This window comes from Pseudophryne corroboree, chromosome 1, assembly GCF_028390025.1.
Source record: "Pseudophryne corroboree isolate aPseCor3 chromosome 1, aPseCor3.hap2, whole genome shotgun sequence".
Classification (NCBI taxonomy): domain Eukaryota; kingdom Metazoa; phylum Chordata; class Amphibia; order Anura; family Myobatrachidae; genus Pseudophryne; species Pseudophryne corroboree.
Window position 1 is genome coordinate 500,330,041 of NC_086444.1, and position 23,759 is coordinate 500,353,799.

General features: G+C 48.2%; 1 protein-coding gene across 4 annotated transcripts in view; it reads left to right on the forward strand.

Annotated features, from left to right (window-relative positions):
- The first annotated feature begins 356 nt into the window (after positions 1–356).
- Positions 357–23,759, forward strand: part of CARNMT1 (carnosine N-methyltransferase 1) — a 53,454-nt gene continuing 30,051 nt past the window's right edge. For all 4 annotated transcript variants that reach the window (XR_010171942.1, XM_063913860.1, XM_063913861.1 and 1 more), the window contains exons 1-4: positions 357–828; positions 3,446–3,641; positions 10,966–11,129; positions 11,758–11,898. Coding sequence is in view for 3 of the 4 variants with exons in the window: in XM_063913860.1 (XP_063769930.1) it covers positions 599–828; positions 3,446–3,641; positions 10,966–11,129; positions 11,758–11,898 (731 nt within the window). In the remaining variant the exon portion in view is untranslated. The remainder of the gene's footprint in view (positions 829–3,445; positions 3,642–10,965; positions 11,130–11,757; positions 11,899–23,759) is intronic.

A 23,759-nucleotide genomic window follows, 5' to 3' on the forward strand; every position in this document is an offset into this window, starting at 1 on the left:
TGTAAACTAAGTACATCCCTTCATGACAAGGATAATCCCTTATAGCAGTGACCTCTCTCAGTTGGGTAATGGCCCTGCCACACTGATTTTTTTTTTTTTTTTTTTTTTTCAAGAATGGTTTGAGGAAAATGGTATACTAACTTAAACAAAATAGAGTCCACTGGCACTGATCAGTATGGATCTATTCTACACTGTAGTGTGCACTTCCTTCATAATAAATGAATAGATTCTCTGAATAAGAAATGGGTCATGCATTGTTGAACTGTAATGTACAGACACAGTGGCTTCTCTTTTGCCAGCACTCAATATGGCCGCTCATAGTATCCGCTCCTTAACTTTTACAGGCGCCAATTTACGACGTCATGATTAGGCTGCCTTCTACTCTGGGAATCGGATCTAGCCTCAACCCTGGGAATACGGGTCCACGTTAATAATCGGTCCTGGCGATACTAGCCTTACTGTCAGCCGCACAGTGCCGGAGCTAGCTCACGTCACGTGGCGCTCTTTGTCCCAGCAGCAAGCCCAGAACCGGCTCCCAGCCACCGGGGTGTCCTCCCTACCCAGACCGGCAGCAGCGTGTACAGTGCCCGCCCAGGACATGCTAGCCAACTGCAGAGGGCGGCGGCGGAGAAGAGAGCCGGAGGAGCTGGGGGGCTGTGCGCCGGGTACCCATACGGAGCAGGGATGTGCACTCTCCGGGAAGGAAGAGGAGGAGGAGCTGGAGATCAGCGTGTACACCGAGAGGCGGCAGCGCAAGAGCCCGGAGGAGGAGGAGAGGCTGGAGCGGGAGCACTTCTGGAAGATCATCAACACCTTCTCCTGCTACGGGTGAGTACCTGTATGCCCTTCCCACTGGTTCCTGAGCATCCCCGTAGTTCAGTGGGTGACAGCGACCATACACTGATCTATTAAAGAGCCTTTGGTTTGTCATGTGATGATCTGGAGCAGGTTACACCAGGCCTCGTCACCTACCTGCAAATGACACACAAATCAAATAAATCCCAGCCATGTAGCCGCGGCATCTATTAAAACATTTTATAATAATAAAAAAAAATTCGTATGCTGCCGGTGTCTAGTCTTTCCTGGCTCAGACCTGTAGATGTACTGACAGGCAGCAGACTGCAATGTTATTTCATCCGCCTCTACTGTATGCTCTGTGCTTGTCAGTCATACTGTATTGTTTTGGGATGAAATGCACATCTTTATAAAAAGCTTGATAATGTAGCTATTTCAGGACTGTAAACGATGAAGACAGTCGTCTTTTGTGCTCCATTGTATTGTCTGATATTTGCTGCGACCCCTGATCATACATTCAGAAAAAACGTAAGTGATGCAGAAAAGAGCTGCGAGAAAACGGATCCGTTAAAAAACCACGATCGGGTTGCACGCGGGGGAAAGCCCACTGAGTCTGCAATTTATGTCATGGGAAAAGACTATTTAATTGAATAGCCTACCCCGCACGGCAGGGATTTTTGCCAGCAACTCGTTGCGGGGTAGACCCCGTGGCTAATTGAGTATCCCCCCTCCCCTATATGTGCTATAAGGAATGCTTGACATTTGCTCCTTTTAATTGAAGTGACCCATTCTAGTCTTTATTTGTAGTCGCTAGAAATTAATAAAAAAATCCCTTTGCATACATTCAGTCACCATTTTGTTTGTGTCTGGGAAAGGTCAACAGTCTCTTGCCTCTGCTGCGGTATGAAAGAAGGAAGCAGCAAGCGTGCTGCTGACGACAGAGGATTAGATGTGTGAAGAAGTGAGACAGTGAAGAAGTTGCCCATGGCAACCAATCAGCTGCCATCTATAATTTGATAGAATGCACTTGATAAATGTTGCTTCAAAGCTGATTAGTTGCTATGGGCAACTTCTCTATTGGCTCCGTTCTACACTTATTTCACTTCTTCTTACATCTTCCCCAGAGTGCTGGAGCAATAGTGGGTTCCTGCCAACACACTACATCTTGGTATCATGGAGTCTGTGATAATACAACACATTGGGGGGAATGTATTATACCCCGTACCGAGGTGAAGCAGGAAGAAATAGCATCCCTGCTCTAACCGCACAGCGGTGTGTCTCCCTGCCCAGCTGGCTCACTGGGCATGCACAAGATTTCTGTATTATTGTGAGATCTCACATGTAGTCCGGAGTCTGCAGTCGCTGTGGTGTATGGCCATTGACACCTGCAGCTGTCTAAATAGAGAGCTGCAGGCGTCGGAACGGTCATGTAACTGACCATTCATACGTTTCCTACCACATCTGTGTGCTATCTTCTACATAGCAGTGCCAATAATGATGAGTGCTTGACGCCCTGGTCACTCAGGACGCACTGCCGCAGTAATACATGGATAAGAAGCGGTATCAGTGCACATAAAATGCGCTGATACCACATCTCCCCTATATCGACTGTTCTTACATTTTCCCCCATTATAAAATCTACTATAAATTTATTTGGGGTACCACAGATGAACAAAACTATATAGGACATAGCCCAGAGGTTCCCAAACTGTGTGCCGTGGCTCCCTGTGGTGCCTCGGGACACTTGCAGGGGTACCCTGGGTTGGTGGTCCAGGACCAATTAAAATTATTCATGGTCAATATAATAGGCAAAACCAGTGCTGGTGGCTGCCAGTCATAAAATATGTGGCCAAACAGAAGCAAATCTTGTCCCTCACCACACAACTGACCCTAACGATGACATATAAACGCGATCTACTCAATGTAATATTTCTTTCTAAATTTCTCAATAATACATTTTTGGCCTAGGGGTGCTGTGAAAAAAATTCTGATATTCTAGGGTGCCGTGATTCAAAAAAGCTTTTAAACCACTGACTTAGCCAGTGAAAATCAGGATCCTGTTTTGTATTGTGAGATGTTATGAAAAGACTGACCCTAATTTGGGTTCCTCTAAAGGAGTGGTTCTCCAACTGTGTGAGAAGAACTGGAAAACATGAGCTGATTAGGGTCCTGAGGACAGAGTTTGGGAACTTGCGCTCTAAAGCATGGGTCTTCAACCTGTGGCACTCCAGCTGCTGTGGAACTACACAACCCAGCATGCCCTGCCTCAGTTTTAGCATGCCTTACTGTGTAGTACCACAGCAGCTGGAGTGCCACAGGTTGAAGACCCATGCTCTAAAGCAGGGCTGGCAAAACCAGTCCTCGAGATCTACCAACAGTTCACATTTTTCAGAGCACCTAGCTGGTGCACAGGTGTAGTCATTACTAATTAAGATGTGCTGCATTCATTCCTAACTGACAATTCTACAGATCTCCAGGAGGCCTGGAAAACATGAACTGTTCGTAGATCTCGAGGACCGGTTTGGCCAGCCCTGCTCTAAAGTAACCCAAAAGATAGGCTGTAGCTGTTCAATATTAAACAACATGGCTATATGCCAAATGGAAATTATACACCCCCTCCTGTTATTACTAAAATGTCTAATCTTTTCAGAACTCACATCCATGAGCGTGTTAATCGTGCGGAAAGGCAATTTTTGTCTCTGGCAAAAAGTCAACAAAAAATGGTCCCTCATTTCCATTCTAACCTGGACAGGATTCGCAAGTGTGCCAATCACAACCAGGAGATCCTGGAGATGATTGTGAATGATTGCACAAACATGTTTGAGAACAAGGAATACGGCAGCAATGTAAGTACTTAGCTTTAGTGGGACTCTTTATTCCCTCTATCTCATGTCTGCATCGTGTCATCAGCCTCTTATGTACTTGTTCTTTTTATCTATGGTTGTGCACTGGAGGCGATTATGTAATAGCCCTCGATTCAGGAAAGAAAGTCATTAGGTTTAAAGTGACAATTAGTTTAGTTTTGCCTTTAATCTAATTAAATGTAATGATTATTTTGAATTGAATTACTATCTTTTGCACCCCCTAGTGGTAGCTGCAGGGGAAAGAGTATTGCGTAAAATCCAGACAGGGTGCTACTTTAGAGCATCTCCCAAATATAAGTGATGGGAAATGTGAGGCTCCATTAGGTTGGAGATACAGTTTAGGAGATACTTGTCTCCACTGCTGTTGGTGGCATAAGAACTTTGAACTCTCACTACTCTTGAGATTGTATTAATAACAGTGGATTGGATGGCTTATATAGCTAAATACAGTAAGCACAGAAGGGAGTGCTTTAAAGGAAAATGTGTTCAATTAAACTTTCTATTGGTTGAGGTGTGTCATTGGTGCATATCATAAATTGCAACAACTATCATAAAATAAGCCACAGAGACATAGATTTGGCAGAGAAACGGTTAGCAAAGTTATTTAAAACATAAGATTAATCTTTGTATTAGAGTTGTATTCAAGGTGTGTGTTGTCAAAGAAAGGATGGCCAGAAATCCCCAGTCTGCAATGCTCAAACCTCTACAAAACAAAACAAGCATTGCATGCGTAGATCGCCCAGTTTGCCCATATAACAAACAGTACAATCAAACCAGAAGGTGTCAACTCAGCCTCGACTGAACTACCCACCTGCCAGGTGGTGATACTGCCCCCCGTCGGGGTGGTACAGCTTACTACTAGTCAGAAGGGGAGTGCACCTCAAATAACCAATTGCACACGGACTAGTGAAACTGCCGTTCTTTCCCGCCACAGCAAGGTTCTGACCCGCAGCAACCGCTGCACCACCACCATACGAGCTAAACAAACAGATACGCCACCCTAAACAGATCCTCAACAAACAACGATAAACCTTCCTCTGACAAATGCACCACATCCTCCCAGTAGAGGCTCTTAAAGCGGTATTGAATTTGCGGGTGGGGCACTTTGCCCATAATACAAAAGAGTGACCTACAATCCAACATACCCGGGAATCAAAACGTTGGCCTGAAAAGGAGGGGAGGAAGGGTAGTAAAAAAAAAAAAAAAAATTAATACTGCGTTACAAAGAGCATGACTACATTAAACTGAGGATTTGCCAAAAGAAAAATTTGAAATACCCTGCTTGCCATCTTGCTAAAGAGGTGTGAATGACATGAGACACAGGAGAAAAGGCATGGGGGGGTAAAGGAAAAAACAGGTGAACTCGGCGAGAGATGAAATGATGAAAAACCTGCTGAGGGATGTGACTAGGACCGAATTGTTCAAATTGTATAGCCGAATTGGGTCCATCAGTTCAGGTAAAAATGTTCAAATCGCTTAAGACCCACCATCGCCAACAATGGCGAGTTGCTAAGCCCGAGTAGGAAGGACAAGGGGGAACAGACAAGACAGGACAAAACATAAACAGACAAAATCAAACAACGTGACCTGGCAATCGTAAATTACAGCAATGGCCTAACATAACGCTTGTAACTGGCCAATTTCCACCGACCCAATGCTTTGATCTCTACAATTGAGCAGCCTGCTGCTGCTGAAGTGACCGCGTCAATGCAAAATGAGTATTTACCAAAGTCTTACGGTGAGGGGCTGATGCTTGCAATGCATCACTTAAGGAACCACCCGAATTGGTATTTTGTAAGTGTGGACCCATCTCTATGCACTAACCATGAGCTGGCAACGACTGGGCGCTGCAACATGTACAAGTGAGCCAGTACTACCGGGCAGATTCGATGGTCCTTTGATGAGGCCAGCGAAATCCACTTACCCTGACCAGCCTGGTCGGTTTTTGATCGTCGAATTCTAACAAAAACCGACCCCTCACCCAGCAGGTCGTCTGATTGGCGCAAAGTCACCTCCTCCTGTTTGGCGGGTGCGATGATCTAAGATACCCATAGAGCTCCATGAAAAGCTATAGTAAAAGCGACCTGTACCAGTAATGCCTTGTACTGCAAATGCGCAATCCCCCCTAACCACCTCTAATACTGAAGGGAGCAGCTTTTGGTTGCCCCTTAATTTGGAATAGAAGGAAATACCTGCCAGAGCTCGCGCGACATATGCTTTGGACCTACTCACCACGTAATGACTCCAAATAAAAGAAAGCATTGTGCGATGCCTACTCTTACCTGCTTGCCTGCGGCCGTGGGCATATGCTTCCTATTCCTTCCATGCCTGGCGATAGTATTGCAACGTAGCTGGTGCTAATGCCCGATCTGCTAAACCCTTCATGTCTGCTTGATTACCTGCCAAACATAAGAGGGTCAGCATCAGGTGCCAGGGCACGAAATCGGGACCACTGGAACAGAGACAAAGCGACTGCTATCTCGTTCTCGACCCCTGGCACGTGATGCACTTTAAAAGTGAAGTTACAACGCAGGCACGTAAGGACCACCTGTGCGAGGAGACGCAAAAGTGAGTAGGGAAGCTGCGCGCTGCTGGTTGACTGCATGTACCACCCCCAGATTATCCCACCTCATCAGTATCCTGCGATTGCGCTGTCTCGCCCACCAGATTTCTAAGGAGAACATAATTGGAAAAAGTACAAGTAGCAAATCCTTTGTCAAACCCTTATACAGCTATTTGCCCGGCCAAGCGCACACGCACCAGGCCCCGTTGAAGTAACAGCCGAAACCTGAAGCCCCCACGGCATCGGTGAAAAGCTGGAGCTGGAGATTGTCCAAAGCCTGATCCCATTGAACTCCTCCAGGAAGGAGACCCAAACAGCCATGTCCCTCCTGACTTCAGATGACAGCTGTATTAGGTGTCCAGGCTTTGAGATCCTTGCCGTAGCCCTCTCCAATTTCCAAGAGAACACCCTACCCATAGGGATAACTCTGCAAGCAAAGTTCAACAGCCCCAACAACGATTGAGCCTGCCGAAGGGTAATTTTTACGAGCTGTTGCTCAATCTGCTAACGCTGCCCGCAATTTGCCCACCTTATCTCTGGGTAGGCGACAAGATCCCGCGCAGTTATAGAATTCAATACCCAGGAATGACAGGCAGGAAACTGGCCTTTCGATTTTGTCACTTGCAATGGGAACCCCGAAGTGACTGAACAGCAATTGCAATGAGAAGAGCTGGAAACTGCACCTATTTGAATTGGCAGGGCCGACGCAGAGGAAGTTGTCCAGATAACGGGCTAGCCCATGGCCGCAGGAGTATTCGACGCACCAATGGAGGAAAGTGCTGAAACGCTCAAAGAATGCGCATGACACAGAGCATCCCATCGGCAGGCACTTGTCGATGTAATATCCTTCGTCAAGGCTGAAACCCATTAACCGAAATGACTCTGGGTGTAGGGGGAGAAGACGGAAAGCTGATTCAGCATCCACCCTAGCCGTGAGGGCGCCCGGGCCATAAGTGCGGACCACCTCTAAGGCCTTATCGAATGACTGATACACCACTGAAGAATCTTCTGACGGTATGGCATCATTCACCGTTGATCCCGTCAGGTAAGATAGGTGTTGAATGAGCCGGTATTTACATGGAGTCTTTTTTTGGCACTACTCCCACTGGTGACAAAACCAAATCGGGCATGGGTGGCTTATCAAAAGGCCCTACCATTCGGCCTAACCTGACTTCCGCTGCAACTTTATCTCGCATCACGTGAGGCAACTTGCTTGCGGACTTACGGTTCTGAGGCGAACCCGTATAAACCCTTTTATGAACCTGTAAATGGAAGCTGAATCTAAAACTGTTGGACAAAAAGGCAGCGTCCTGCTCATTTGGGTACCAGCCCAGCCATTTGGACATTGTCCCGAGATGAACAGGAGATGTTGCCTTACTTAGGACCTGCGGACTTGGCCGCAGGGCTGGGCTTCTGCTGCACCCAGGCTTTGAAACATCGCAAAATGGGGTGGGCGCCACCGCAGTGCATACAGAGGTGTCGAAAAGAACACCTTCGACCCTGTGTGCAGGAAGCATTATTGAAAGCAAAGCATTTGCAGCCCGACGTATGCTGCGTATTTTGTCGAAATGCTGTTGGAGATTTGCCCTTGCTCGAGGTTTCCTTACCCGTGGCTGGATCGTCGCCCGCGGGCGATTCTGTGCCCTCTAGCCAAACCTCAACGTCTTTTGACCCCAAGGTCCTAACGCGCCTGCTTTCTGCATAACTCCTCGTCATAAGTATGCCACGCAATGCTGCGGGACGAAAGCTGCATACTATGCACTAGATGGAGGTACCTGATAATATTTGTGTTCCTGCAGTCGTGTCTCAAGATAGCACGCTGAAAATATGCAAAACCCCGTTAGCAAATTATTTTATGACTTGAATGTGTCCATGCCACTTTCTCCTTTCGCCCAGGCTGCTTTGAAAGCATTTTTCGCTTTTTCTGTCAATACAAACGAACATAATGGCCTTTGCGCAGTGCCGTAACTAGACATATTAGCGCTGTGTGCAAGAAACAGCATTGACACCCCCCCCCCCCCCCCCATCATATTTAAAATAGGGTCAGTGCCCGCTGCAGGCACGCGTAAAAAACCCTAGGGGCGTGGCTTTGTGGGTAAGGGGTGTGGCCACAAAATAATAGCAATCCATATTACGCTGTACAGTAGTCAACATTATTCAAATTACGCTGCACAGTAGCGCCACTTAGAGTCCCCTTTTTACACATTACGGCAGAGGGCTCCCCCTTTTTACACATTACGGCAGAGGGCTCCCCCTTTTTACACATTACGGCAGCAGAGTCCTCTTTTACAAAGGTGGAGAGAGGCTTAATTGTCCAAGTATATTACACTTGCACTAACTTGGGCACACCTCAGACTGCACTCTTTCCTATGTTATCTGTTCACTGCATCTACTGTAACAGCGATTAAAAAACAAACAAACCTGATTGATTGCTTGCTGGGAGTCTGACTTGTGTTCCCGGGGGGGGGGGGGGTGATGCATAATAGAAGCGGAGCGTCCATCAGAGAAGGAGGCAGGCGCAAAGCTACTATTGTACATTACAGCAGGCAGCGGTGGACAAACGGTGATTGCAGACGTTGCGCCCACAGGGCAAATGCGCTGTGTGCTGAGCACCGTCTGCACACACCTAGTTACTGCACTGCCTTTGTGTATGTTGTTGCGGCAAGTCTCCCTCAAACCGGTCAAAACTGCAGTGGTCTCGCAATGCACCCCTGTTGACTCTGTTATCCTCCCTCTGTTTCTTACGCCTGTGCGTGCGATGCCCATGTCCAGCATGGCGCCTGGCGTTTAGCATACCTGGCTGCCCGTTTAAGCTCCTTGTGGGCGCTATCGGCCTGCGACCCTAATGATGACAGAGAGGAAGACAAAGTGCTAGACTCTGACAGAGACCCACCTGATGAATCTGATGCGCTGGTCGCAACGGTACCCGTAGATGACTTCTCATCTGGATCAATGTCCTGTTGCTCGTCATCCTCCGTAACGTAACCTGAAACAGATGCAACACATCCTCCTTGACCTCTATGGGCTCCTACGTTCCAGAAACATCCGTGCTGTCCACAGGAGATGTCTCAACAGCCGTTGAGTGATGCCCTAGAGCCGGAGCCACCGCTCCTAACAGCTGAGCTAATTGGACCGCAACTTGTGCGTTATTGCTGCCTGGCATAATGGGTGAATTTGCTGCTGCAGCAGGGCCTAGCACGGACAAAATCGGCGTCAGAACCTTTGCTAATGTAAATAGTGCAGATAATGCTGACGCGGGGTCCTGTTGCCGTGCTGTAGCTATGGCGCTGCTGCCTGTAACCACTGGGTTTTGCGCCACAGGAACGACCCCTGCCGGGCCACTGGTGAAAAGCTCAGATGTGTGCCTACTTCTCCCTGCTGATTTGCGCTGCTTAACCTGGCACCTATGCACTCCGCCCTGTGTACTGTTCCGACGGCTAGCTCAAGGCTGTGCTGCCTTACCTGCATCTGCATGGGCTCACCTTGTTTCCCTAGCTGCTGATATCCCCCTCCCGTGATACCTCCGGCGCTTATGCCGGGTTAAGGTGTCCTTCCCGCTAGGATAAGACCCCTGCAGGGCCCTCCCCTCCGCCGCTGGCACATCCCTGCTTCCTGTGCCCTTTGCCTTGGTGACGCAGGGGTTGCACCATCGCCCTCTGTCCGCGGCCGGATCTCCCTGCAGAGGTGTTGGGGACTGGGAGGGTCTCCCAGTTCCGCACAATGTTGCCCCCCAGCTGTGCCCCCACTTCCGGTAGGTCGCACCGCCTTGAGTTTGAGCATGGACAACATGCTGCCCTGGAAGGGGGGCTAAATCTATTTTCCCGTTCATGTGCCCGCCCGCGATCATATGTGACTCCTGGATCCTCCCGCTGAGCCGCCGGGGAACGTGAAGGTTCCCCGGTGCTGGGCGATGACCCTGTTGCTCCGCCCCCATTTCCGGTGAGCCGCATCCGCCTGACCGCGGTCGTGACCCGGACCCCTCCACCAGAGTTGTCCTAGAACCGGGGGTTGCACCCGTCCGCTGTCCCAGCAGCAGGGGGGTCCAGGAGGGGGCCAGCGGCCGCAGCTCCCACGAGATGATTCGTGGCATGCTGGTAGCGGGCGGGTGCCTGATACGAACGGCGAGGGCGTGGCATTGCTGGACACCGGGTGAGGTAGGCAATTAATTGGGGGGGTGCATGACAGCGGGGACTGATGGCGGTCGTAGCAGGGGAGTAGAAAACTGACATCAACCACAACCAGCCCAGCAAACCAACGCACACTGTACACAATCCTAACGAATGCCCTATGCAAAGGAAGTTAAGGTATACACATGATGTAATCAATCTACATAGCAAAAATGTCCTTGATCCCCTTGCTTCTAAGCATGTGGATTCCCTCCCTAAATTGAACAAATAATACTAATAAAACCACATACCCCGAAAGGGATAGAGGTTGAAATGCACACAATAGGAAAATTTGAATGTAAGGTGAGATTTGAAAAGGAAGGAAGAAGGGGAAAAGCAGCGCAAGCAGGGAAGGTAAATGAAATTGCAGCACTGTGCACTCACCAAAAACCTAAACATTTAGGCCTACCTCCCTTCTCATGTGATCACTCTGTACTCATTATAAGTGCAATTATATTTCTTTTTCAGCAAGCCATATATTTCTCATATTTCAAAGCATTTGCATGAGAGTGAGTAGCTAATGTCTGTCAAGCAGAGATACAGTGGTTAAGTTATCATAATCTTATAACTCACTTAGGGTCACAGAAAAACCAACCCTGTATCCACCTTTGACATGGACAAGCTGAAGTCTACGATAAAGCAGTTTGTTCGTGATTGGAGTGAAGAAGGCAAGTCGGAGAGAGATGCTTGTTATCAGCCTATCGTTGATGAGATTCTGAAGTCTTTTCCTAAAGATAAAGGGTAACCTATTTATCATTAAAAAGAAACTATTCATAAAACTACAATAGTCCTGCATTATTTTTGAAGTTTGTATTGATAGTGTTAGGTCTCTACAATAGTAAACACAATCCTCCTTGACCCTGCAGAATACAGTTACTATAATACCTGTATTACACTGGTCAAATAATCAGTGTAATTGCTGGGACTACCCAGGTTCGGTCGCAGTGGAAACGTCTCCCAAAAACTTACCAAGGAGCTTCTGGGGTACTGGCAGATGATGTCATCGGTCAGTGCCTCGCAGAGAGAGGAGAAAGACGCATGGTCATCAATACAAGACCGCCTGAACCACCCACAGCTATCCCACACCCTGTGTATCACCTGCAGTACAGCCCTGTACTGCCCACCTGACCCACAGACTTCCTTTGTGACCTTATCTTTGTGAGCGTGAAAAAGGACATTTTTAATGACATCCGTAGGCTTTTACAGGGTTTCATGTAAACGGAGCCGACCCGCAAATATCCTTGGTCGTTGTGCAGTGTTTATCAATTAAGTTTTTCTATTTTAGTTTATGACCTGCTAAGTGACACAAATAATGACTTTCAATGATCTCAGTTTCACTGACTTGCTTTGTACGTCTTTTCACCTACAGTGATGTCTCTCAAGTTAATGTCTTAGTGCCTGGTGCAGGACTTGGTAGGCTCGCTTGGGAAATTGCAAAACATGGGTATTCTTGCCAAGGAAATGAATGGAGCTTTTTCATGCTTTTCTCTTCTAATTTTGTACTTAATAGGTATGTAACCTTTTATTTGTTTTAATATAATTACTCGGTTCTGTTTTATAATGTGACAGTGCTATTTTAATATAACTAGCTTATGCGCCTGGTTTAACCGGGTTAAGGTTTGCTGGGTGGAACATTTTCCCCCTTTTCACCCCCTTAGGACGCTAATATCGAAAAATACCTGCTTAGTGGGTAGCTGCAAATAACTGTCACAGTTTCCAGACCACCAAGCAGGTGACAGGAAGAGTTAACCAACTTTTTCGCATTTTCCTGAGCACAATGGTAAGGCATTATAAATGGCATGCAGTTGTTTTGCCACATAACTCCGAAAGAAAGCAACCAGCAATATTTTTCTACAAATCTACATACCAAGACCTTTAATTTGGTATACAGGTTGAGTATCCCTTATCCAAATGCTTGGGACCAGAAGTATTTTGGATATCGTATTTTTCCGTATTTTGGAATAATTGCATACCATAATGAGACATCATGTTGATGGAACCCAAGTCTAAGCACAGAATGTTTTTATGTTTCATTTATCCTTATATACACAGCCTGAAGGTAATTTAAGCCAATATTTTTAATAACTTTATGCATTAAACAAAGTGTGTGTACATTCACACAATTCATTTATATTTCATATACACCTTATACACACAGCCTGAAGGTCATTTAATACAATATTATTAATAACTTTGTGTATTAAACAAAGTTTGTGTACATTAAGCCATCAGAAATCAAAGGTTTCACTATCTCACTCAAAAAATTCTGTATTTCGGAATATTCTGTATTTCGGAATATTTGGATATGGGATACTCCACCTGTATGATGTGCACTGCTCGTAGAAATATGTCACTCATAAAAGTCCTTCTGCTATTAATACAGATTTAGTCATCTCACGCAACATGCAGTAAAAGGATTAGAAACATGGGATTTGCATTAATACATTTAAATTGTTTCACATGGAACAGTTCAGTGTACACCCATCAGCCATAACATTTAAACAGGTGAAGCGAATAACATCGTGTAGAGACTTCCAGGACTGGCTGGGCTGGCAAAGATGTAACGTATCTAGCTACCTTCAGATAATAGGTTTGCCTGTTAAGATGTCAATATAAAATAGTAAAGACACCAGGAATGTCACTCTTGGCTCCAGAATGGCTGATACTGACAGCGCAGTACTATAGACTTGTCCTTTTTTCTTTTTTTTGAGGGTACAGAGAGAAACTCTGGGTTTCCTCAAGTGGTCGTTATAGAATTAAAAGAGAGTCCAGATTCTCTTCCTGACACACTGTTCCAGGGACAATAGCAGTGCATGCATTGGCATTCCCATGGCCTCAACCACTTTGTCTAAAATTATTGCTTCAGGATTCCGTTCTTCATCCACATGTAAAGCAACTATGTATAATGACATGGGAATTGAACAGGAACTTGTCAGAGATAAAAAGGGAGTATCAAAGTCTAATCAACACATTCTTGCTGGCATGGAAAAAGTTTTCTCTGACGTCCTAGTGGATGCTGGGTACTCCGTAAGGACCATGGGGAATAGACGGGCTCCGCAGGAGACTGGGCACTCTAAAAGAAAGATTAGGTACTATCTGGTGTGCACTGGCTCCTCCCTCTATGCCCCTCCTCCAGACCTCAGTTAGAATCTGTGCCCGGCCCGAGCTGGTTGCACACTAGGGGCTCTCCTGAGCTTCTAGTAAAGAAAGTATTTGTTAGGTTTTTTATTTTCAGTGAGATCTGATGGCAACAGACTCACTGCTACGAGGGACTAAGGGGAGAGAAGCGAACCTACCTGCTTGCAGCTAGCTTGGGCTTCTTAGGCTACTGGACACCATTAGCTCCAGAGGGATCGAACTCGGGCCCAGCCTCGGTCGTCTGGTCCCGGAGCCGCGCCGCCGTCCCCCCTTGCAGAGCCAGAAGCAAGAAGAACATCCTGAAAATCGGCGGCTGAAGACTCCGGTCTTCATTAAGGTAGCGCACAGCACTGCAGCTGTGCGCCATTGCTCCCTATGCACACCACATACTCCGGTCACTGATGGGTGCAGGGCGCTGGGGGGGGGGGCGCCCTGGGCTGCAATTCGAGTACCTTACATTGGCAAACAGCACATAATATAGTCTAAATAACTATATATGTGCAAAAATCCCCCGCCATAATATAAATATAAGAGCGGGAGAAGTCCGCAGAGAAAGGGGCGGGGCTATCTCCCTCAGCACACTGGCGCCATTTCCTCTTCACAGCTCCGCTGGAAGACAGCTCCCCAGGCTCTCCCCTGCAGATTCCAGGCTCAAAGGGTAACAAAGAGAGGGGGGGCACTAAATTTAGGCGCAAACTGTATATGTAAAGCAGCTATAGGGAAAAATCACTTTGTGTTAGTGAAAATCTCTGATTAAATAGCGCTGTGGTGTGTGCTGGCATACTCTCTCTCTGTCTCCCCAAAGGACTTTGTGGGGTCCTGTCCTCAGTCATAGCATTCCCTGTGTGTGTGCGGTGTGTCGGTACGGCTGTGTCAACATGTTTGATGAGGAGGCTTATGTGGAGGCGGAGCAGGTGCCGATAAATGTGATGTCACCCCCTGCGGGGCCGACACCAGAGTGGGTGGATATGTGGAAGGTATTAACCGACAGTGTCAACTCCTTACATAAAAGGCTGGATGACGTAACAGCCGTGGGACAGCCGGCTTCTCAGCCCGTGCCTGCCCAGGCGTCTCAGAGACCATCAGGGGCTCACAAACGCCCGCTACCTCAGATGGCAGACACAGATGTCGGCACGGAGTCTGACTCCAGTGTCGACGAAGATGAGACATGTACACAATCCACAAGGGGCATCCGTTGCATGATTACGGCAATGAAAAATTAGTGATGAGCGGATTCGGTTTTACTCGGTTTTACTCGGTTCTCAAAACCGAATCTTATTGGCTATCCAAAACACGTGACATCAGTGAGCCAATAAGATTCGGTTTTGAGAACCGAGTAAAACCGAGTAAAACCGAATCCGCTCATCACTATGAAAAATGTGTTACACATTTCTGACATTAACCCAGGTACCACTAAAAAGGGTATTATGTTTAGGGAGAAAAAGCAGCCAGTGTTTTTTCCCCCATCAGATGAGTTGAATGAAGTGTGTGAAGAAGCGTGGGGTTCCCCCGATAAGAAACTGTTAATTTCTAAAAAGTTACTGATGGCGTACCCTTTCCCGCCAGAGGATAGGTCACGTTGGGAGATATCTCCTAGGGTGGATAAGGCGCTCACACGCTTGTCAAAAAAGGTGGCACTGCTGTCTCAGGATACGGCCGCCTTGAAGGAGCCTGCTGATAGAAAGCAGGAGGCTATCCTGAAGTCTGTATATACACACTCAGGTACTATACTGAGACCTGCAATTGCTTCAGCATGGATGTGAAGTGCTGCTGCAGCGTGGTCTGATACCCTGTCAGATAATATTGATACCCTCGACAGGGATACTATTTTGCTAACCATAGAGCATATTAAAGACGTCGTCTTATATATGAGGGATGCACAGAGGGATATTTGCCGGCTGGCATCTAGAATTAATGCAATGTCTATTTCTGCCAGGAGGGTATTATGGACCCGGCAGTGGACAGGTGATGCTGATTCTAAAAGGCACATGGAGGTTTTGCCTTATAAGGGTGAGGAATTGTTTGGGGATGGTCTCTCGGACCTCGTATCCACAACAACAGCTGGGAAATCGACATTTTTACCTCAGGCTCCCTCACAACCTAAGAAAGCACCGTACTATCAGGTACAGTCCTTTCGGCCTCAGAAAGGCAAGCGGATCAAAGGTGCTTCCCAGAGGCAGGGGGAGAGGGAAAAAACTGCACCAGACAGCCAGTTCCCAGGAACAAAAATCCTCCTCTGCTTCTACTAAGTCCACCGCATGACGCTGGGGCTCCACAGACGGAGCCAGGTGCGGTGGGGGCGCGTCTCCGGAACTTCAGCGACCAGTGGGTTCGCTCACAGGTGGATCTCTGGGTTCTACAAGTGGTATCTCAGGGATACAAGCTGGAATTCGAGGCGTCTCGCCCTCTCCGTTACCTAAAATCAGCCTTGCCAGCTACTCCCCAGGACAGGGAGGTAGTACTGGCGGCAATTCACAAGCTGTACCTCCAGCAGGTGATAATAAAAGTTCCCCTCCTTTAACAGGGACGGGGTTACTATTCCACAATGTCTGTGGTACCGAAACCAGACCGTTCGGTGGTGAGACCCATTCTAAATTTGAAATCCTTGAACACTTATATAAGGAAGTTCAAGTTCAAAATGGAATCGCTCAGGGCGGTTATTGCAAGCCTGGAAGAGGGGGATTACATGGTATCACTGGACATCATGGATGCTTACCTACATGTCCCCATTTACCCACCTCACCAGAAGTACCTCAAGGTTGTGGTACAGAACTACCATTACCAATTCCAGACGTTGCCGTTTGGTCTGTCCACGGCACCGAGGGTGTGTTCCAAGGTAATGGCCAAAATGATGATACTCCTTCGAAAGAAGGGAGTTATAATTATCCCGTACTTGGACGATCTCCTTATATCAGGAAGTGCTACAACAGCACGGCTGGATTCTGAATATCCCAAAGTCGCAGCTGGTTCCTACGACGCGTCTGCTGATATTGGGCATGTTTCTGGACACAGAACAGAAGAAGGTGTTTCTCCCGGAGGAGAAGGCCAAGGAGTTGTCATCTCTGGTCAGAGACCTCCTGAAACCAAAACAGGTGTCGGTGCATCATTGCACGCTAGTCCTGGAAAAGATGGTAGCTTCTTACGAAGCAATTCCCTTCGGCAGGTTCCATGCAAGGAACTTTTCAGTGGGACCTGTTAGACAAGTGAGGATCGCATCTTCAGATGCATCGGCTGTTCACCCTGTCCCCGAGGGCCGGGGTGTCTCTGCTGTGGTGGCTCATCTTCTCGAGGGCCGCAGATTCGGCATTCAGGACTGGGTCCTGGTGACCACGGATGCAAGCCTCCGAGGTTGGGGAGCAGTCACTCAGGGAAGAAATTTCCAAGGACAATGGTCGAGTCAGGAGACTTCCCTACACATAAATATTCTGGACCTAAGGGCCATTTACAATGCCCTAAGGCAAGCAGAACCCCTGCTTCAAAACCAGCCGGTGCTGATTCAGTTAGACAACATCACGGCTGTCGCCCATGTAAACCGACAAGGCGGCACAAGAAGCAGGATGGCGTTGGCAGAAGCCACAAGGATTCTCCGATGGGCGGAGTATCACGTGCTAACACTGTCAGCAGTGTTCATTCCGGGTGTGGAAAACTAGGAAGCAGACTTCCTCAGCAGGCACGACCTCCACCCGGGAGAGTGGGGACTTCATCCAGAAGTCTTCACGCAGATTGTGAACCGTTGGGAACGGCCACAGGTGGACATGATGGCATCCCACCTCAACAAAAAGCTAAAAAAGTATTGTGCCAGGTCAAGAGACCCTCAGGCGATAGCTGTGGACGCACTAGTGACACCGTGGGTGTACCAGTCGGTTTATGTGTTCCCTCCTCTTCCTCTCATACCCAAGGTACTGAGGACAGTAAGTAAAAGAGGAGTAAGAACTATACTCGTAGTTCCGGATTGGCCAAGAAGAACTTGGTACCCAGAACTACAAGAAATGATCTCGGAGGACCCATGGCCTCTGTCTCTCAGACAGGACCTGTTACTGCAGGGGCCCTGTCTGTTCCAAGACTTACCGCGGCTGCGTTTGAAGGCTTGGCGGTTGAACGCCGGATCCTAACGGAAAAGGGCGTTCCAGATGAAGTGATTCCTACGCTGTTAAAGGCTAGGAAAGACGCTGCCTGAAGTTCAGACGTTGTTAAGGGAGTGCTGCATATTCAGCCCCCTTTTGTGCCACCAGTGGCACCTTGTGATCTCAACGTAGTGTTGTATTTCCTAAAATCACATTGTTTGAGCCACTTCAGAACGTGGAGTTGAAGTATCTCACGTGGAAAGTGGTCATATATATTTGGCCTTGACTTCGGCTAGGCGTGTGTCAGAATTGGCGGCTTTGTCATGTGAAAGCCCTTATCTGATCTTACATAGGGACAGGGCAGAATTGAGGATTCGTCCCCAATTTCTCCCTAAGGTGGTATCAGCGTTTCATTTGAACCAACCTATTGTGGTGCCTGCGGCTACTCGGGACTTGGAGGCCTCCAAGTTGCTGGATGTAGTCCGGGCCCTGAAAATCTATGTTTCCAGGACGGCTAGAGTCAGAAATACTGACTCGCTGTTTATCCTGCATGCACCCAACAAGCTGGGTGCTCCTGCTTCTAAGCAGACTATTGCTCGCTGGATCTGTAGCACGATTCAACTTGCACATTCTGCGGCTGGACTGCCGCATCCTAAATCAGTAAAAGCCCATTCCACGAGGAAGGGGGCTCTTCTTGGGCGGCTGCCCAAGGGGTCTCGGCATTACAACTTTGCCGAGCTGCTACCTGGTCGGGGTCAAACACGTTGGCAAAATTCTACAAGTTTGATACCCTGGCTGAGGAGGACCTTGAGTTTGCTCATGCGGTGCTGCAGAGTCATCCGCACTCTCCCGCCCGTTTGGGAGCTTTGGTATAATCCCCATGGTCCTTACGGAGTACCCAGCATCCACTAGGACGTCAGAGAAAATAAGAATTTACTCACCGGTAATTCTATTTCTCGTAGTCCGTAGTGGATGCTGGGAGCCCGTCCCAAGTGCGGATTTTCTGCAATACTTGTATATAGTTATTGCTTAACTAAAGGGTTATTGTTATGAGCCATCTGTTCAGTGAGGCTCAGTTGTTATTCATACTGTTAACTGGGTATAGTTATCATGAGTTGTACGGTGTGATTGGTGTGGCTGGTATGAGTCTTACCCTGGATTCCAAATCCTTTCCTTGTAGTGTCAGCTCTTCCGGGCACAGTTTCCCTAACTGAGGTCTGGAGGAGGGGCATAGAGGGTGGAGCCAGTGCACACCAGATAGTACCTAATCTTTCTTTTAGAGTGCCCAGTCTCCTGCGGAGCCCGTCTATTCCCCATGGTCCTTACGGAGTACCCAGCATCCACTACGGACTACGAGAAATAGAATTACCGGTGAGTAAATTCTTATTATTTCTCCTTCGTCCTAGAGGATGCTGGAGACTCCAAAAGGACCATGGGGTATAGACTGGATCCGCAGGAGACATGGGCACTTTAAGACTTTTTAAATGGGTGTGAACTGGCTCCTCCCTCTATGCCCCTCCTCCAGACCTCAGTTAGATTCTGTGCCCAGAGAGACTGGACACTCACTAGGGGAGCTCCTACAAAGTTTCTCTAGAAAAGACTTTCTGTTAGGTTTATTGTTTTCAGGGAGCACTGCTGGAAACAGGCTCCCTGCTTCGTGGGACTGAGGGGAGAGAAGCAGACCTACTTCTGTGAGTTAAAGGCTCTGCTTCTTAGGCTACTGGACACCATTAGCTCCAGAGGGTCTGATCACTTGGTATAGCCTAGCTGCTTGTTCCCGGAGGCGCGCCGCCGCCCCCCTCACAGAGCCAAAAGAGAGAAGCCGGGTGAGTAACAGAAGCAAAGAAGACTTCAGTGAAGGCGGCAGAAGACATCAGTCTTGGAGGTACGACTGCTGCGCGCCATTGCTCCTACACACCAACGGCACTACACAGGTGCAAGGCGCAGGGGGGACGCCCTGGGCAGCAATATAACCTCTTTTTAGTCCTGGCAAAGAGGTATACAGTGCCCAGGCACTGTATACAGACCCCCGCCAGTATAAAATTAAGCTGGACATAAGCGCGCCATTAGGGGGCGGGGCTTCGTCCTTTCAGCTCTTATCAGCGCCATCTTTTCTCTTCAGAGCAAGCTGCAGAGACGCTGACCCTGGCCCTTCACTTCTGTCACAAGTAACGGTGCAAAAACAGGGGGGGCACAGCATATTTGGTGTTGAATATATATATATAAAAGCGCTGCAAGGTCTGGGGCATTGTATATTCCTTCAGACCGGGGGTGGCGCTGGGTGTGAGCTGGCAAACTCTCTCTCTGAAGGGCCTTACTGTGGGTCTGTTCCCTATAGCCCAGTGTGTTAGTGGGTGTCGGTACGCGTGTGTCGACATGTCTGAAGCTGAATGCTCTGCCCAGGAGGAGGCTGGTGTGGGTGCAGAACAAAATGTGGGAGTGACTCTGTCGGCACCGCTGACTGCTGATTGGGTAGATATGTGGAGTGTCTTGAATGCAAGTGTGGCTTCGTTGCATAAGAGATTAGACAAATCTGAGTCTCAGAACCAAGCATGGAGACAATCCATGGAAGATGTTTTGTCACAAACTCAGACCCCCTCGGGGTCGCAGAAACGTTTGTTTACCCAAATAGCAGACACAGATACCGACACTGATTCGGACTCCAGTGTCGACTATGGTGATGGCAGGTTAAACTGGCTAAGAGCATTCAGTACATGATTGTGGCAATAAAAGAAGTGTTACATATCACGGAAGACCATGCTGTTCCTGATACTAGGGTCTGTATGTTTAAAGGAAAGAAACCTCCGGTAACGTTTCCTCCCTCTCATGAACTGAATAATCTTTTTGAAAAGGCTTGGGAAATTCCTGACAAAAAGTTGCTGATTCCCAAGAGAATTATTATGGCATACCCGTTTCCCTCTGAGGATAGGAAAAAGTGGGAGTCGACTCCCTGTGGACAAGGCTCTAGCACGGCTGTCCAAGAAGGTGGCGCTTCCGTCCCCTGACACGGCGGCACAAAAGGATCCTGCGGATCATAAGCAGGAAACTACCTTGAAATCTATTTATGTCACTACGGGTACACTGCTCAGACCTGCAGTGGCCTCAGTATGGGTGAGTAGTGCAATTGAAAAGTGGGCAGATAACTTATTATCTGACTTGGACACCCTGGATAGGGATAGCGTTCTTTTGACGCTGGGTCATATCAAGGATGCTACAGTCTATCTAAGGGAGGCTGCGAGAGATATTGGCCTCTTGGGATCAAGGGCCAATGCCATGGCAATCTCGGCTAGGAGAGCATTATGGACTCCTCAGTGGAATGGTGATGCTGACTCTAAGGGCTATGGAGGCGCTGCTGTATAAAGGTGGTGTTTTGTTTGGTGAGGGCCTCGCGGACCTGGTATCTACAGTTACTGCGGGTAAGTCATCTTTTCTACCTTTTGTCCCTCCACAGCAATAGAAAACACCTCAGTATCAGATGCAGTCCTTTCGGTCTAGTAAATTCAAAAAAGGACGAGGGTCCTCCTTCTTTGCTGCTAGAGGTAAGGGAAGGGGAAAAAGATCACCGGCTGTGGCAAGCTCCCAGGAGCAGAAGTCCTCCCCGGCTTCTGCCAAGTCCACCGCATGACGCTGGGGCTCCGTTGCGGGAGTCCGCACCGGTGGGGGCACGTCTTCAGTCGGGTCTGGGCTCACTCAGGCTTGGATCCTTGGGTGCTGGAAATTGTGGCCCAAGGATACAAACTGGAGTTTCAAGACATGCCCCCCCCCCACCGATTTTTCAAATCGGCCTTGCCAGCTTCTCATCCGGAAAGGGAAGTGGTGTGCGCTGCAATACAAAAGCTGTGTCAACAGCAAGTCATTGTCACGGTACCTCCGCCACAACGGGGAGAAGGGTTTTATTCAAGCCTGTTCGTGATTCCGAAGCCGGATGGCTCGGTCAGACCGATTCTGAACTTAAAATCCCTCAATCTATATTTGAAAAGATTCAAATTCAAAATGGAATCTCTCCGAGCAGTGATTTCCAGTCTGGAAGGGGGGGATTTTATGGTGTCAGTCGACATAAAGGATGCTTACCTACATGTCCCCATGTATCCTCCTCATCAGGCTTACCTGAGGTTTGCTGTTCATGATTGTCATTACCAATTTCAGACATTGCCATTTTGGTCTTTCCACGGCCCCGAGGTTTTCACCAAAGTAATGGTGGAAATGATGGTGCTCCTATGCAAGCAGTGTGTCACAATTATCCCATACTTGGACGATCTCCTGATAAAGGCGAGATCAAAGGAGCTGTTACTAAAAAACGCTGCGCTCTCCCTGTCAGTTCTGCAGCAACATGGTTGGCTCCTAAATTTGCCAAAGTCACAGTTGATTCCGACAACACGGCTGTCGTTCTTGGGCATGATTCTGGACACGGAATTGCAGAGAATTTTTCTTCCGAACATGGTCAAGGGGATTCTGAAACCGGCAAGGGTGTCGATTCATCAATGCACTCGGATGCTGGGGAAGATGGTGGCGGCCTACGAGGCTATCCTGTTTGGCAGGTTCCATGCCAGGGTTTTTCAGTGGGACCTGTTGGACAAGTGGTCCGGGTCTCACCTACACATGCACCGGACGATAAGCCTATCTCCCAGGGCCAGGATTTCTCTCCTTTGGTGGATCCAAAGTTCTCACCTTTTTAGAGGGACGCAGGTTCGGGATTCAAGATTGGATCCTGGTAACCACGGATGCAAGTCTCCGAGGTTGGGGAGCAGTCACACAGGGACAAAATTTCCAGGGGAAATGGTCAAGCTAAGAGGCTTGTCTGCACATAAACATTCTGGAATTAAGGGCCATCTACAACGGCTTTTTACAAGCAGAACATCTTCTTCGCGTCCTGCCAGTCCTGATTCAGTCGGACAACATAACAGCAGTGGCGCACATAAACCGCCAGGGTAGAATGAGGAGCAGAGCGGCGATGGCGGAGGCCACAAAAGTGCTTCGCTGGGCGGAAAAACAGGCAAGCGCTCTGTCGGCGGTCTTCATTCCAGGCGCGGACAACTGGGAAGCAGACTTCCTCAGCAGACATGATCTCCATCCAGGAGAGTGGGGTCTTCATCAAGAGGTCTTTGCAGAAGTGACAAGTCGTTGGGGAATTCCTCAAATAGACATGATGGCGTCTCGCCTCAACAAGAAACTTCAGACATACTGTTCCAGGTCAAGGGACCCTCAAGCAGTAGCAGTGGACGCCCTAGTGACACCGTGGGTGTATCAGTCGGTCTATGTATTCCCTCCACTTCCACTCATTCCAAAGGTGATACGGATCATAAGAAGAACAAGGGTTCAGGCGATACTCGTCGTTCCAGATTGGCCACGAAGGGCCTGGTATCCGGATCTTCAGGAATTACTCATAGAAGATCCCTGGCCTCTTCCTCTGAGAGAGGATCTGTTGCAGCAAGGGCCGTGCGTATTCCAAGACTTACCGTGGTTGCGTTTGACGGCGTGGCGTTTGATCGAAAAATCCTAGCGCGGAAGGGTATTCCCGGAGAGGTCATCCCCACTCTACTAAAGGCTAGGAAGGAGGTAACGGCGAAGCATTACCACTGTATTTGGAGAAAATATGTGTCTTGGTGTGAATCCAAGAAGGCTTCTACGGAAGAATTTCAGCTGGGTCGGTTTCTCCATTTTTTTACAAGCAGGTGTGGATGCGGGCCTGAAGTTAGGCTCCATTAAAGTGCAGATTTCGGCCTTATCCATTTTCTTTCAAAGGGAATTGGCCTCGCTTCCAGAAGTACAGACTTTTGTGAAAGGCGTGCTGCACATCCAACCTCCATTTGTGCCCCCAGTGGCACCATGGGACCTTGACGTGGTATTACAGTTCCTTATGTCACATTGGTTTGAACCTTTACAAACGGTTGAGTTGAAATTTCTCACTTGGAAAGTGGTCATGCTATTGGCCTTGGCGTCCGCAAGGTGGGTGTCGGAATTGGCGGCTTTGTCTCACAAAAGCCCCTATTTGATTTTCCACGAGGATAGAGCGGAGTTGAGAACTCGTCAACAATTTTTACCAAAGGTGGTTTCTTCGTTTCACATGAACCAGCCTATTGTGGTACCTGTGGCTACTGAAGCCTTGGCTGATTCAAAGTCTGTCGATGTGGTCAGAGCTTTGAAAATTTATGTTGCCAGAACGGCTCGT